The sequence below is a fragment of the Canis lupus genome, chromosome 1 (assembly GCF_048164855.1).
Source record: "Canis lupus baileyi chromosome 1, mCanLup2.hap1, whole genome shotgun sequence".
Lineage (NCBI taxonomy): Eukaryota > Metazoa > Chordata > Mammalia > Carnivora > Canidae > Canis > Canis lupus.
Window position 1 is genome coordinate 37,978,752 of NC_132838.1, and position 17,165 is coordinate 37,995,916.

The window sequence follows — 17,165 nt, forward strand, 5'->3', positions numbered from 1 at the left end:
GTAATTTTCTTAGAATTCTGAATGAAGCACAGGAAAAAATTAGGAAAATAGGGCCATGTTTTGGCTATACCATGAGATACCAAATCATGTCATTTAAAAGTACACTACCTCCTAAGTACATTAACTTCCTAAGCACTCTATTTTTTCCTCGAATGAGGCTGGGTTCATTCCTTTTCCCTGCTATCTAGGGCAAATGAGAGGATGAGGAAGAACCCCTCTTTAAGTAAATCTCTAATTTAACCAGAGCTCTATTTGTAGTGGACAGAAATACTATCAAAGATGATGGATAGGGAACTGAAATTCTAAGACGTTACTTTCTGCCACAGTGGACCTACGGCCAGCCACGTTTGAAAAAGCATTTTTGTGTTCCTCCCACAGACAGTGTAGATGGTAAAGCTGAGGATTTCAGGCAGTGTTCTTACAGATAGAAACAGTAGTTTCTATACTTACTGTGCCAGCCTTGCTCTGATTTTGATGCTCTCACTGCCAAACGCTGATTTCTATTACACTGCTCTATGTTTCCGCATGTTTTTAACCTACTTTACCTTCACAGGGATGTCTTCTTCCTGGCTGGCTTTCTCTGAGGTGAAGACATATGAGATTTCTTTGTGAGATGTGGTCTGGCGGCAGATGGCACACTTAATGGAACTTCTGTGAGACCCCACGCTGTACTGTTCAATTATAATTGAAATGCACTCATTACAGAAACAGTGTCCACAGGTCAGTACTGCCCACTGAAAAAGAAAATACACAGAACATATCTTAGGGAGATGCTATCAAAGATGCATTTTAATTTATAAATACGTTAAAAGGAGGAGAAGGGAATCCTAATTTCACTTCCTAAATGTTTTATGACATTAACATTCTAAGTCATAAAAGCTAAGTTGTATTTTAACTACTTGTACTTTGACTACTTTTGAATTACTTTAGTTCAACCAGAGTACACTTTCATAGTCTTTAGTTCTACTCACTCTTAATTGTGAGCATTAACAGTCAGCCACCATTATTTTGTAAGAAGTTGTTTTCATTTCAGTATTTAGGAAAAATGCAAATGACTCTTTTAGCATGCAACTGCAGATATTATAGAGGGACTGAGAACAACATTAATTTGGAGATAATATCCTCAATATATTCTATATAACTCATTGAGTGGATTTACATTTGCACATGCTACAGTATTTATTGATAGAATGTAAGATGGGCTGATATCTCAGATTTATTTTAAAAGTGGTTCTGAATACATTAAAAAACCTACATAAATTAATAAAAAGACATTTTCGAAAACTCTGTTGTTCTACTTCAAGAAAAGTACAATAGTTCTGACTCTTGGAGTATACCATGGAGACTCCCTCTTTTTGGCAATGAGGGATATAGAAGAGTACTGGTTTTAGGTGAGGTGTCAGTTCTAAAAGCTATGGCATCTTATGTAAATTATTTAACTTTTTTCAACTGGTAAACAACAACAAAAACTGAAGTATTATGAGTGACTAGATTCCTAAGCACTAAGCTGTGTTTTTCTAGATTTGGGCATGTATGAACATGCATGGAAAGAAGCTGCTTAGCTGGGCCCACACGAGATACTTTGCAGGATAAACTAAAAAGCCCCTCAGAAGGGAACTCACACTAAGGGAAGAGTAGAATAAGGTATATGAACTTGATTTGAAAACAGTTTTTGAGAAGGGGGAGGGGCTGTTTAGGGTTCATGCTGCTGTCTAGCTGCACATCTGCTCTCAAGGACTTGTGGCAATCCTTGGGAGTAAAATTAAAGAGCTGTTTCACTACCAAATTTTTTTTTTTTTTTAAGATTTATCTATTTATTTGAGAGAGACAGAGAGAATATGTGTACACATGCAGAGGGGAGGGGCAGAGGGAGAGGGAGAAGGGCAGAGTCCCAAGCAGATTCTGCACCAAGTTCAATTCCATGACCCCGAGATCACAACCTGAGCTGATACCAAGAGTCAGCCAGTCGCTTAACCAACTGAGCCACCAGGAGGCCCTTGCTGGCATTTTTATAAACACGGCATCATTTTTCTGTACCCTGTGTACCTTTTGTGCCAGTGAGAATGAAACAGAGGGGCACTTCCTCTATTTGAGAAAACTTTTGTGGCTCATGAGAGCTCAGAATGGAAAAGCTGAATAAGACAAGTCCATCTATACCTGCAATTCAGGAGAAATCAGACACTTGCTGTCAGGGCCTCAGAAATGACTGGAAGCTGACTGAAGTAGCTCAAACAGAAGACAAGCGGCAATGTCTCCAAAGGTGTTAGTCAGTATACGAGTTATCTCTGACTGATTTCTCTAAATTAGGATGGGAAGAAGAGAACTGGGAAGCTAAAGGATCTAGAGTTCCTACAGACTGTGGTGAGGAACAGAATTAAAAAAGTAAAGTATTGTTACTCTTGTTGTAATCCAGTATGTTCTCTTAACTGAAGGAAATATGGGTCATACTATAATATGGGAATACTAAAATTAAATGAAATAATATACATGAAAGAACTTTAAAACCTGGAAATGTTTAAGACATAAATTAAAATTTCTAATTCATCCAGTTGCATGAGTTTCATTGAAACTAAAAGTAAAAAAGACAGTGCTTACCTCATGATCTTTTCCATTTTTATCACTTTTATCACATTTTTACCAGTGACTTTTCTCAGAAATCACTAGCATCTGTACATTACTATTCTGCTTGGTTTCCAAAGTAATATCGAGGCATTTAAGATTCATTACCAATAAAATATCATTTAAAATCTCATGGTCTCCATAAATTGTAGAAACTAAAAGGTATTTTCTTTCTGATTACTACTGGTCAGAAGGTGGAGCTCATACATTTAACTCTCTACTCTTGGTTCCATAGAAAAAAAACAGCCAAGAACACTTTTACAGACTTCAAATTTTGAGGAGCAATTAATATTCTGATATTGTATATATTGACTTATACAAAGTAGAGATTCAAAATCAAAATCAGGGATCCCTGGGTGGCGCAGCGGTTTGGCGCCTGCCTTTGGCCCAGGGCGCCATCCTGGAGACCCGGGATCAAGTCCCACATCGGGCTCCTGGTGCATGGAGCCTACTTCTCCCTCTGCCTATGTCTCTGCCTCTCTCTCTCTCTCTCTGTGACTATCATAAATAAAAAAAAACAAAAAAACAAAAAACCAAAAAAAAAACAAAACAAAAACCAAAAAAAAAAAAACAAAATCAAAATCACAGTTGGTAGGATAAAAGAATCTCTTTGAGGAGAATATGGTGCCAAAGTTTATAGAAATTTGTACACTGGGGCACCTGGGTGTCTCAGTTAAGTGTCTGCCTTCAGCTCAGGTCATGATCCTAGGGTCCTGGGATCAAGTTCCACATTGGGCTCCCTGCTGGGTGGTAGCCCTCTTCTCACCTTGCCCCTGCTTGTGTGCATGCTCTCTTTATGCTCTCCCTCTCTCATAAATAAATAAAATCTTAAACAACAAAAAAAGAAATTTGTATGCCAATATTCAAAAAGAAGTATTTATTCTTTATTATAATGGCCTTGTAAAAATAACAACTAAATTCCCCTAGGACAGATATTATTTGTATTTTAAAGCCTGATATTGGGATCCCTGGGTGGCGCAGCGGTTTAGCGCCTGCCTTTGGCCCGGGACGTGATCCTGGAGACCCAGGATCGAATCCCACGTCGGGCTCCCGGTGCATGGAGCCTGCTTCTCCCTCTGCCTATGTCTCTGCTTCTCTCTCTCTCTCTGTGTGACTATCATAAATAAAAACAAACAAACAAAAAAAAAAAAAATTAAAGCCTGATATTATTAAATATTAATAATTCCAAGTAAAAGCTATGTTGCCATACCTTTGTAATACCTTAAATAAATCAATGTATGCTCTATTATATTTTCGTATAATTACTAATAAACAGGTTTATTTATTTAGACTTGATCTTGTGACTAGAAACAATATGCAAAACTATGCACCTTTAATGAAAAATATGGTGTTATTCTAGAAATATGTTTTCACCTATTACTTAAGGAGGGACACTGCTCAAACATATGTGGTACTCAGCTTGTCATTTAACCTTTGGCCCTATTTTTAAGACAGAGGTAATTTTTGCCTTGTATATAAAATTGTCATGAGGGATGCCTAGGTGGCTTAGCAGTTGAGCATCTGCCTTCAGCTCAGGGCATGATCCCAGGGCCTCGGATCGAGTCCTGCATTGGGCTCCTCGCAGGGAGCCTGCTTCTCCCTCTGCCTATGTTTCTGCCTCTCTTTCTCTCTGTGTCTCTCATTAACAAATAAAGAAATCTTAAAAAAAAAAAAACAAAAAACGGTCATAAGAGAAAAAGTGAGTTATTGTAGGTAAATGCCTTTGAAAAGTGTAAAGCGTCTTCTAAATACATATGATACTTATTATTATTTCACCTGTTTTCCCAGCTGCCGAGCACAGATTGGACAAGGTTCTGGATTAATCCCTCCTGATGTTTTATCTTGAGACTGTTCAAAAAAATAATTAAAAAAGATTAGTTGCATTTTAAAATCTGATATGCACTTTATAACTCATCTATAAAAGTAAATGCTGGCAATTGCTAGTTAAATAACCTGATAATTAAGGTGATTTAGTAATGTATTACTTAATATTCCTGGGATTTACAAATAACATTCAAGGAACAAATAAAAAATGGAAATAATTGTCATTAGAGTTTATTAAAGTTACTATATTACTAATTTTTGTGACTAAGGCAAAATGAAAGGCAAATTATAACAGATAAATTCTCAAAATTTTACTTTTAAGCTAGATTTTGTATATGTATTATTTAAAAAAATGCAATTTGGAATTCTGAAATAAAGGCCCCTTAAATACTATACAGACAATATTTATTCTGTACATCCACCGGACATGTGATCACAGACTTGGGAAGAGGCATTTATTTACATATCTCCTTACTAATATGGGTTTCTTCTCATTTTGTATTCTCATTAAGGCAAAGCACATAACTAGAGAGCAGAAATATCTGATTTGAGACCTATTTTGCCTGGAAATTATATTGATATATAACAGTTCTCTTCAAAATCTCTTTAAAACTATTTCAAAAATTTTTAGTTCAAAGTCATGGGCAGGTTTTAATATTAATACTGAGGAAAACATAAAGAAAAGTAAATTAGACTCATTGATCATTGAAGTTTAAAGTCTGTGGTTTCATCAACCAAATATTTTTAAAAAATTGGTTTTGATTATCTTTTGACTTTTGTTAAGTAGTAAAAAAAAAAGGTAAATTGTGCGTAGATTCAGTAACTCTATAGGCTCAAAACAATTCCATTAATGAAAACATAACGATTTTTTTTTTATTGAATTTTTTCTTCTATTACTGATTTCTGTTTCAGATAATATATAAAAAACCACCTAAAATCTTAGTGGCTCAAACAAACATGAGTTTCTTGTGATTCTACAGGTCTGGGTGTGGACTGAGTCCTGAGGGGCTGGATGGTCCATTACGGTCTCATGTTGATATCTAGCAGCTGGGAGACTAGCTGGTCTGAAGAAAGGGCTAAGCTGAGATTTCTGCTCCTGAAGAAAGGTAATCTGGGCTGCTTCACAAAGACTCAAAATTCCAAAGAGCAATAAGATTGTGAAAACTCCAATGTACATGTACTTTTCACATCTCCGTGCTTATGTCACAGGCCAAAACCAGGTCATATGATAAAATAGATGGGAGATCATCCATGGGGATGCATACAACATGAGGCATTAGGCAGCATTTTTGTAAGCTATTTTTCATAATTTACAACATCTCTTTTTAAAAAATGTACTTAGAGCAAGAATTACTATTTTTCCATAAAGGGCCTAGTTGTAAATACTGCAGGCTTTGTGGCCATATAGTTTCTGTTGCAACTACTCAACTCCGCCATTGTAGCATGAAAGCAGCCATAAACAATATGTAAGGAATTGAGTCCAACAAAACTTTACTATAAATACAAAACAGGTAGTGAGCTGGATTTGGCCCATGTATAGTACTTTGCAGATCCCTGATTTAAAGTTATAAATTTCTTCTAAGTGCATCTTACCTGCACATTGTCATATGTTCAGTTCAGGACATTATCTAATTGTGATTTCTTTAACTCACAAGTTATTTAGGAGTGTGTTAATTTCTGAATATTTGGAGATTCATCTGGCTATCTTTCCTATTCATTCCTAGTTTATTTTTTTTTTTATTTTTATTTTATTTTTCTTTTCATTCCTAGTTTAATTCTTCTTTTGTCAGGAAACATAATCTTGTAGAATTTCAATCCTTTAAACATTTTAAGAGTTGCTCTTTGAATCAGCACAAGGTCTATTTTCGTAAATGTTCCATGTACCGTTAAGAAAAGTATATTTTGGGATGCCTGGGTGGCTCAGCAGTTGAGTGTCTTAGGGCGTGATCCCAGGATCTGGGATTGAGTCCCACATAAGGCTCATTTTGGGGAGCCTGCTTCTCCCTCTGCCTTTGTCTCTGTGTCTCTCGTGAGTAAATAAATAAAATCTTTAAAAAAAAAAGTGCATTTTGTAGCTGCTTTGTCGATTAGGTCATGGTTGTTTAATGTTCAAATGTTAGCTATCTTTACTGATTTTTTCTATCCATTTGGCTGACATAGGAAAGAATCTTGTGATAGCTTGTATCGGCTTATTACCTTCTTCCTCTGTGTTAGGTATTTCAGTTCTGTGTGTGTTTTATATCCTATACATTGGCACTGCTGCTTTGCACAATCAGTATTTTCTATTTACTGTATACTTAGGCTTTCTTTTGCCCTGCATTCCTCCTTCCTGCACGTCCATCTTTCAATCTGGGATAATTTCCCTTCGATTCAAAGAACCTCCTTTAATATTTGTTATAGAGTGAATCTATTGGGAAGGAATTCTTTAAGTTTTTGTTTATCTAAAAACATCTTAATTTCATTTTTCAAAACAGCATTCTAAAGATGCTGTTCCACTGCTACCTGGTTGCACAGCATAAAACCATTAAAACCTGGTAACAGTGGAATGTCATCTTTAAAATGCTAAAAGCAAACAGTTTCTCTGTGTAGTCAACAAGGAGAAGGCAGAGTCACCAGTTTTATGGTGCTCCTTTGAAAGTATTATGTCTTTTTTGTCCCAATTCTAATTGCTTAACACTTTTTTTCATGATTTTTGGTTTCTCACAGTTTGATTATGATATTTGTAGGTGTTTTTTAAAAAAATATTTTTATTTTGTTTGGATTCTTTGAGCTTGTTGAATCTATAAGGTATTATTTTGTTGTCTTTCATCAGTTTGGGGAAACTCTCAGCCATTATCTATTCAGGTTGCTCTGGTACCATTTACCTCTTGTTCTCCTGGAACTTAAATGACATGTATGCCAATCATATGGCTGTGTCCCACATCTTTTTCACTATATCCTGTTCTTTATTTTTATTTATATTTTTTCAAACTCAATATTTTTGGTTGAATTACACCTGAATTCCCTACTTCTGGGTCTAGTCACCATCCAATGAGTTTTTAATCTCAGATATTGGATTTTGCCTTTCCAAAATGTCCATTTGATTCTACTGTATACATTCTAGTTCATTTTATCTATGCTGTCCAGAATTTCCCCTTTCATGTATGAATCATAATTAAAGTCCTTTCCTGCTATGTCCACAATATGGATTATGTGTAGATCTGCTTTGATTGTCCATCTTTCCCCTTTTAATTACTGGTCACATTTTCCTGCCTTTCATGTTTCTTGTAATTTCCTATTGTACGCTACACTTCCTAGTTCATTTACACAACAAACTGCACGGACAAAATTAAATGTTATTTTTCTCCACAGAGGATTGCCCCTACCTCAGTAGGCAGTTAGGTTGATGTGTGAGTGGCTGATTATCTCAATTCAGTAAAAAAACTGAGCTAGTTTTGGGGATGGGTTGTAAGGTATGTTCAAAATCAAGCCACCATGTTTTAAATGTCTCAGGGATAAGACCTGTTATGTGTTTATTGTTGGTACCTTGCTCCCTTGGGGAGGAACTATTTCTTAAGTGCTGTGAAACTGAGATTTCACTGTATTTCTAGTTCAGGCCCAGCTGTCATGTAACCCTTATCACTCAGCAAATGAGTGAAGTTTGTTGTGTATCTGAAGCTCCTCAAAGTTCCAAAGTGTAACACTAACTCACCTGGCCACCAAAAGTTCTACTGATTTCTCTTTCTCCTATTTGAGTCCCTCTGCAATACTGACCTTAATCTCAGCCTGTATCCAGATACCGCAAATGTTTTCAGGCAAGACAATAGCCAGCAATCTCAGCTCACCTAGAAAGAGCTCTTCCTTCCCTGGAATGTCATTTCACCTCAACCTTTTTGCTTCCACAAGTCTCCACTGTCTTCAAAAATAAGATGTTAATAAGGTAATGGCCAGACATCACTGCTATTCTCATATGAGAAGTAGCAGTCCCCAAACAAAGATCTTGTGTGGTTGCTTAGTATTCAGAAAATTTCTTCTGAAGAACCCATTTTTTTAATTGAGATCTAAATGACACATCACAGATTAATTTCAGGTATATAACATAGTGATTCAATATTTATTTATTGGAGATCTCCCTTATGCTTTGAAATTTTACTAGAAATTTACCAGTTTTTTGTTACTTGATCAACAATATAAAATGTTCACCTTTAAATTTCCTCAGAACTCTTGAATGTATGCCATTCTGCTTTAAATAATTAATTTATATTTTATTTCCCAAGTTGGTTGAATCACTAACAACTTATTAAATCACAATTTGATTAGTGTCTATGATCTGTCAACATCAAATTACATTAAGTTGCTTGAGGCTAAGGACCAAGTCTGTCTCAAACTCCTATTATAATACCTATACATCATAGGTGCTTACTTTTGTATCTGGTGATTGCCAGAAAATAGAAAAATTTGCTTAGTTTATTATTTTTATTTAATTAAACATAGTCACATGAAATTGGGATTATACTCCATTTATAATTCTATTTTATTTTTTTCTCTCAGCTTTCTAACATGAGCATTCTTATCTCATTTATTTTCTGAAAACACCATTTACAATATTTATATCATAACCTCATTGACTTTATATGTAAATAATCCATGACTTTATATGGAAATACAGTACTTTTCGTTGGACACTTGGTCTTCTAGTTTTTACTATCATAAATAACACTGCAATAACTATCTTTATGTTTAATTCACTTCCCAAATTTCTGTATCTTTAGAGTATTCAGGAAAAGTTCTAAGAACTACTGTGTTAAAGGATATGAATTCTCTAAAATTGTTAATACATGTTAAAGTATTTTGAAGAAAGGGCTATATAAATTTATATTTCCATTGGTAATACACAAAATATCCATTCACTGTCCTTTTACCACTGTGGAGTGTTGTTTTAAAAATCTCTGCCTACTTGTTGGCAGGAAATGGTATCAGCTTAATTTGATTTTTCCTTCATAATGTTTTTTTCTTATATTATTAACTGAATTGGATTTTCAAGGCAGAGTATATCCTTAGAATTTTTATTTTTTTAAAAACGATTCAACAAATACAGTATGGGTATCAATTTATATCCTATAACTAACAATTAATTATCTCTTAGTTTTGACTTTCACATTTAAAGTATAGAAAACTAATATTCAAAACTCACATTCAGGAACATCAAGAAATTTTTCCAAATGTTATTTCTCTAATGCTAGCACTTTGTGTGAAACTGACTTTTAAAAGTTTGCCCCATGTAGGGTACCTGGGTGGCTCTGTCAGTTAAGTGTCTTATTATTGATTTTGGCTCAGGTCACCACTTCAGGGCTGTGAGGTGGCAGGGCTCTGTGCTCAGTTTGGAGTTGGCTTGAGATTCTCTCTCCCTCTCTTCCTCACCCCCTCCCCTCCCACACTCACTCATGCTCTCTCTCTCTCAAATAAATCTTTTTTTTTTCCTCTCAAATAAATCTTAAAAATTTTTTCCTCTAATCATTTTCTCCTGCCAGGATAATACTAGCAGTCATCATAGTAATATCAGCAAAAATACGATAATATTAATAGTAAAGGCCTAGAAAGTGCTTAATAAATGAGGAACTGCTCTAGCATTTCATGTATATTAATTTCATACAGTCCTGAAGAGAGTCCTACAACAGAATGTTGTTATTCTCATTTTACAGATGAGGCAAACAGAGGTAAATAACTTGAATAAAAGTCTCATATGTAGAAAATACTGGTGTTAAGATCCAAACCTGATCTGGGTCCCAAAATCTTCTTCTTAACTACCATGTCATTTTACTTATATGAATGTCCAACTTTTCATTTTATCGGTGCTAGGATTTATTGATTCACTTTACTGTATTTTGTATGAGTTTTCTTTCTTTCTTTTTTTTTTTGTATGAGTTTTCAGTACCAACTCTAGTCTACTGCCTTCCTTCATTTATCCTATCCAAAAATCTATCTTTCTGATAAGGTACTGCCAACAGCCATTTATCCCTGCAATAAAATTGAACTATTCATCAATGTCCAATATAATACATTGCTCACAACTCAGAAAATGTGTTTTAAATTACATTAAATAATTAATCATTACATCTTCTGATTTAGTAGCCTTCCAAATATTTAATAGCTCCAAATAACAAATTGAAAAAAAAATTTATGTACGCATTAATGTTGCACATATATGTATATATAGATTATGCAATGCAACCTTTGCCCAGAGGTATATTGTAATACTTTCACTATTCAAGGTTCTGAACAACAGTCTGTTTACATTGTTCTATACTCTAGACTGCACATCCTTTATATAATCTGTGTAACTTATATTTTCTATAGGTTCACCTGTTGTGATTTGTGTAGCTACTATAAACATAACTAGTATTCTAATATAATTAATACAAACAAAAGATTAAAGAAAACCCTGTACCATTAATTATGGGACTAAGAGATTAAATGGAAGGAGTCACTAAAGTTTATTATATACAGCATGGGAAAAAGTAGCATCTTTTAAACACAATACCTTTTCCAAGTTAGTTAGGTAAAGAAGCTGCCCAAGTTTTTTCTGAAGCTGTGAAGTAGCAACGGCTTTATCATTTAGTAGTTTTATACGATTTTGTTCTACCTAAAAAACAAAACAAAACAATTCTTTATTCTCTTATAAAATGGTAAAATTATAATAAACATGTACATTCTTCCTCAGTAATTTGTGTCCTATTTTAAGAAAACCCACTGACATGTGAAAACTCAAATTTGCCAAATGGATACTAGATATTTTAAAAGGAAATACACACACAGAGCTCTATAGAAGACAAAATTCAATACAAAATTCTTTTAAATAGGACATTTCCCTATATACTTTAAGTTGGATAAAAATCCACCCAAATTCTATTTGTTATCATCTTTCAGTAATATATCCATGGGATAAAGAAAAGCTAAATGATCTGCTGCTTTGGTAAGAGTTATTTTATGAAATCTAGGGAAGACTCTTCCTGTACATGCATACTCACACCCACACCCGTATCTCTTTTGCCCAGTAGCAAATAGTAGAATGAAGATTATAAAAATAAAAGAAACTTGATTACACACAAAAAAATTACTGACAATTCATATTTTAAAATTTGAGACAGTGTAAAATGAGTATTTAAAAATTTTTCTAAGGCACAGTTTCTAAGCTTTATTGAAAGAAAAAGATTTAGGGCAGCCTCGGTGGCACAGCGGTTTAGCGCCGACTACAGCCTGGGGTGTGATCCTGGAGACCTGGGATCGAGTCCCACATCGGGCTTCCTGTAGGGGGTCTGCTTCCCCTCTGCCTGTGTCTCTGCCTCTCTGTCTCTATGAACAAATAAACAAAATCTTAAAAAAAAAAAAAGAAAAAGAAAAAGATTTAAAAGATAAAACAGGGGTGCCTGGGTGGCTCAGCTGATTAAGCATCTGGCTTTGATCTCAGCTCAAGTCTTGATCTGGGGGTCATGAGTTCAAGCCCCTGCACTGGGCTCCATGCTGGCCATGGAGCCTACTTAAAACAAAACAAAACAACAACAACAACAAAAAATACACAAGGAATAAATTTATAAAGAGAATTATATTTTAATATGGGAGGAAAAGGTTGGGAGAGTCATTTTTTAATCCTGGGATATAAAGAGGATTTATTAGAAGATAAGTTGTTAATATTTGCTTATCAGTAGCAAAGGAAAAATGCAAAAGAAAAGCAATGCAAAAGAAAATGCAAAAGAAAAGAAATGCAAAAGAAAACTTTTCTGAAAAAAACTAAGGTAAGAAGGACATATGTCTAAAACTGACTAAGACCACCTTTAGATTTTGGCATATAGAAGGTACTCAGAAACACATGAATATGCAATCTGAAGAGAAACAAACAAAACTAAATAGTGAATTCTATGCATGTGTTAGACATTGTTCATCCTTGTCCATTCTGACTTATAAAACCAAACACTTTTATATGGCTAAAACGAAGAGCAGAGACTAAATACATTCTTATGGAAGAGATGACTGTCTTAACTCTTCTAGGGAACTTGGATTTTTGTGACACCTATTGGCTGTGTTTGTGTGATTTATTTGCAAATTACCTCATGTGGTTCAATGATATGAAGAACAGGTGGGTTGGGCTTTGGCTCCCTAGGATGACGTACTCTTAGTCGTTCTGTAGCCATTGCAAGTTCATCAATAGCAGACACGCGATTCCTCAGAGCCATCCAATATTCATGAAGCAACTGGAAAACAGAAAACACAAAGACTGGTAAGCAGAATTAAAACTGGTTAAGACCACCAAAATGTGCCATGATTCAAAGTCTTCAGTGAGCTCTAAAATATATTTTTTTTCATTAAGTGTCTATGATACAAGCAATTTTGGGGCCACTTTTTAGGATGAGGACATATGACTGAATAACCTCTATAGGCCCCTGTAGAATATTGTGCCTTTAGACTCTTAGGAACAGAATACCCAAAGATATTTTGGTGAGACCAAAGATCTTTACAGGTCAATACTAGCCTGGTGGAATCTCTGCTTTCTTAAGAAATATTTTTTATTATAAAACATTTCACATTTTCAAAATAATATGTACATATGGTAATGAGAATACTAAAATAAACAACTGAGTACTTAACATCCAATTTAAGAAAGAGAACACTATAAATGCCTTGGAAACTCTGTTCCTGCTCAACTGCATCCCTCTTTCCTCGCACATTCTTCCTTCAACTCCTACAATGGACTAACCACTATTCTGAATTAGACATTCTGTACTTTTCATTGGAGTTATACTAATCTACACATTCTTAATAATTAGGTTATACAAGTTTCTGAAATTTATAGAAATGTTATCAGTCGGTATAAAATTTTTGATATGCTTTCTTCACTAACACTATACTTTGAGGTAGACCTGACTAATATGTCTAATATTAGCTTATTAATTTGCATTGCTGTACAAGAGTTCAGTCTGCAACGTTATAGAGAAAAAATTCAAAGATCTGAGAAAACTGCATAATAGGCAATCCTCTGAAACATAGTCTGTCATCAAAATAAGCCCAGAGGAAAAATGCAGGGACAACTGGACACTGTATATAGCACTGTCTTCTTCTAACTGCTTGTTGTAATTAATGTGCGTTTGCATTTAGAATAATAATGTGAGAAGAAAAATAATTATTATGAATCAATGACTTTAACTATAAAATTATTATTCCTCAGTTTATCAAACATATGAAATGATGTTACAGATAGCATATTTTCTCCTCCTGGATAGAAATTTTTATCTTGCTTTAAAAGTCAAGAACTTCAGATTTTAAAAAAGGATATAAATGGAATTATAGTATTATAAATAAAAGTTTTTTCATTTCCTCACCCATCTCACCTGCAAAACAGGATGATGGATAACAACTCCAAATATAAAGAATAATTTAAAATTAATGAATTTTGGAATCTCATTCAAGTACAAAGTTGTGGTATATAAAATTATCAAAATATAAATATAAAGGGTCACTTTCTACTTTATTAACTGCAATGGTTTCCAGCCTTGTAAGCTGAGAAATATTTACTATGTTCTCCAATCTTCAAGATTATTGATGTTTTAAAAAAAAGGATTATTGATGTTTGAGGACGCCTAGATGGCTCAGTGGTTGAACGTCTGTTTCAGCTCAGGGCGTGATCCCAGAATCTGGGATGAGTCCCACTTCGGGCTCCCTGTAGGGAGCCTGCTTCTCCCTTTGCCTATGTCTCTCCCTCTCTCCCTTTCTCTGTGTCTCTCATGAACAAATAAATAAATCTTAAAAAAATAATTGACGTTTGGTTGTTATTCACAGAGCAAAAGCAAAACAAAACACAATGAAAACAAATAAAACTCCAATTTCACAGACCTGCAGTGTAAGATCAAGCTAAGAATAGAATGAAACACTTTTACAGCTAAATAAAAGGCTTCGTATTAATTTCATTTTAATAATGACTTTCTTTTAGTAATTTAATATATGGGAAGTTCCTTATTTATTCAGTATTATTGTATTTATTATTCTTCATTACAATCATTACATTTTAGGGAAACAAATTAGGATACTTCAAGTCTGTAAAACAGATTTTTAAAAACTCTTTGAAAAAAAGCAAAGTCAAGTAGTAATTAAAATTAATATAAAGAAGAAAAAATTTCAATATTGGAAAAAATACAGAAATACTGTACCTTATATTCCTTTTTCCATGCTTCAAAAAGGTCCATTGAAGTACTTCCTTCATCAATGAATTCAACATCAAATCTATGTGATTTTGCAAATGAGAGCAATGCTTTCAGAGACCGCTCTGTTTCACTTATTGCCCACAGACCCCGGCTTGTGGTGGGTATTCGATCATCCACCAATCCTTCTTCATCCTCTATCATCTCCTCAAATATTGCAGTCTGGCCTTTGACTCTGAAAACATAGGAGAACAAAACAATAGTAATTACTGTCAGTGGGTTAACAAGCATTATAAAAATCCTACTGGCAGAGGCAAGAGAGAAGCAAGGTCAATAACTTTTCATCAACAACTTTCAGTTGTTCAGTTTCAGTTGTTTTCATGTCTACAAGATCATGCTTACAAGTCTTTAGAAAACTACAGCAATTCTAAAAATGCTAAAGGCATCATAAATTTGTCCAGTATCTTGACAGCAATGTGACATGATAAAAAATGGCTATAAATTTTCATGCTAAAATCTAGCTCTGAGAATTATCATAATACAAAACACAAACTACCATCACTACCACCAACCATGCAAAAGCAAAACAAAACCAGACCAAACCATAAGATGATCGCAAAGTACACCGTCAATCTTTTTCAAGGCAATCAGAACTTAGCCTTTTCTTAATTTGTTTGTAAAACAGGAATAATTTTGCTAATTATCATAGCTATTATGCACTTACGAGGTACGAGGTACCTTAGTTCTTGACACGGAATGAGATCTTCAAATTTGTGTAGACAAAGTATATTAATAATGACAGCTAACCTTTTACAGAACTCTTACTATGTATCACATACTATGCGCTAAGCAATTATGTGCACTTCAAAATTTAATATTCATAAAAAACTCAATGAGGTAAGCGTTTCTATTTTCATTTCATGAATAAGGATACTAAGACTTACAGAGGCAATCTGCCCACAATATGGGCAGGGATTGGAGTTGAAAAGTGTTGGACTCGAAAGTCTGTCACTTCCCTAAACTGTTTCTTCATCACACATTACTAGATGACATGAACATTTGGAAGTAACTTCGTATAAGTGAAACCGAACATGTTAAATGATGACATGCCAAAATTCACTGAATTGATGTAATTAAAGAAAAAAACGCAGGAAAGTTACTGTGAGGAAAATACATAGTCTTATAAATCAAAACACCAAGTCTTGTAAACATTTCATTCTCCTGATGGTAATCAATCAGAGAACTCACGTGTGGGAAAACAGCTTTGATTCATATTCTGTGAACAATTCATCAGCCTTACAAAAGACACAGCTGTAAAAGAAAGAAATGATCAGAGAAATATTTACACAGATAACTAGCAATCAGGCAATTTCTAAAAGTGGCTTAGTATTTTATATTTCATTTTATTCTTTACAATACGTATACCATTTAAGAAAAAAACAGTTTTCAGTATGTGGTATTTTAAAAGTTAGATTAACACTATGTTTCTTTCCACTTTGTCTGAATTTAAATGAAAAGAACCTTTATTAGATGAGCCACTGTTTATTCTCTCAGAAGAAACCTAGCTCAATGGGGTGATGCCATTTCATTGCATGACTTCTCCTATTACCTACCAGTTGAGAGGAAGTCTGGTTGGTCGAAGGTGGCAGATTGTCGCCGATTCAATAACATTACGAGATGGAGGTCCCTCCAGGTTTTTTACAGCCTCTCTTACTAGCTTCTGGAATTTATTTAGCTCTTCCATTTGTGTTGTAAGTAAGAACTGAAGACCTCTACAGTCGTGGAACCTAGTTTCCATCACCAGCATCACACACAACACAAAGAAGAGTATGTCAATTCCCTCAAATTCAGAAAATGGTCGCCAAATAAAATATTAAAGAAACTGCAACATTTTATTTAGCCTACCTTGACTGAATTTACCTTAGTGGTATGTTCAATCTACTAGTAGATAAGGTATAATAACATTGGGTTATTTACTATAAAATATATCAAAATTTTGATAGTCTCTGTCCTCAGGAACTGAAAAAGAGTCTGTGAAACCTGTCTCTGTCTCACATGTCTTTGAAAGACCAAGACTGCGACATTATTTCTTTTTTAATAACAACTGACCACAAATGTCCCTCCTGAAATCCTTGCTTTATATGGAGAGGTGACTGCAGGATGAAAAATAAAGAGAAAAATTGAGAAAAAAGAAGAAAAACAGCCAAGAATTATATTGCTTGCTACAAAGAGTTTATAAATACATATATACATATACACGACATGTGTATATGTATATCATCACATATATTTTACAATATATATACATATTATTTACATGTATATACATTTTGTTAAACATTTATTATATGATGTCAAGCATTTTGCCAAGCTCTTTACCTGTATAATCTCAACAGATACTATTATGCTCATGTTATGGATGAAGCTTAATGAATTAAAATAATTTAATTAAAATTACAAAGTGATCATGTAGCAGAGTTAGGAATTAAACCCAAACACAATGCCCTTAACTTTTTTTTTTAAGATTTTATTTATTTATTTATTTATTTATTT

The 17,165-nt window shown here is 34.2% G+C and overlaps 1 protein-coding gene and 1 long non-coding RNA gene across 6 annotated transcripts in view; one reads left to right on the forward strand and one right to left on the reverse strand.

Annotated features, from left to right (window-relative positions):
• The window catches only part of SHPRH (SNF2 histone linker PHD RING helicase), a 94,648-nt gene that overhangs the window by 23,556 nt on the left and 53,927 nt on the right, over nucleotides 1-17,165 (reverse strand). For all 3 annotated transcript variants that reach the window (XM_072826840.1, XM_072826846.1, XM_072826849.1), the window contains exons 19-25: nucleotides 16,226-16,399; nucleotides 15,861-15,923; nucleotides 14,622-14,847; nucleotides 12,528-12,671; nucleotides 10,964-11,065; nucleotides 4,396-4,467; nucleotides 546-734 (exon numbers count right to left, since the gene is read on the reverse strand). In XM_072826840.1, coding sequence (XP_072682941.1) covers nucleotides 546-734; nucleotides 4,396-4,467; nucleotides 10,964-11,065; nucleotides 12,528-12,671; nucleotides 14,622-14,847; nucleotides 15,861-15,923; nucleotides 16,226-16,399 — 970 coding nt within the window. The remainder of the gene's footprint in view (nucleotides 1-545; nucleotides 735-4,395; nucleotides 4,468-10,963; nucleotides 11,066-12,527; nucleotides 12,672-14,621; nucleotides 14,848-15,860; nucleotides 15,924-16,225; nucleotides 16,400-17,165) is intronic.
• LOC140633802 (uncharacterized) overlaps nucleotides 1-17,165 on the forward strand; it is a 52,761-nt gene that overhangs the window by 6,693 nt on the left and 28,903 nt on the right. For all 3 annotated transcript variants that reach the window (XR_012031406.1, XR_012031405.1, XR_012031407.1), the window contains exons 2-3: nucleotides 554-720; nucleotides 5,424-5,549. This is a non-coding gene — a long non-coding RNA (uncharacterized lncRNA). The remainder of the gene's footprint in view (nucleotides 1-553; nucleotides 721-5,423; nucleotides 5,550-17,165) is intronic.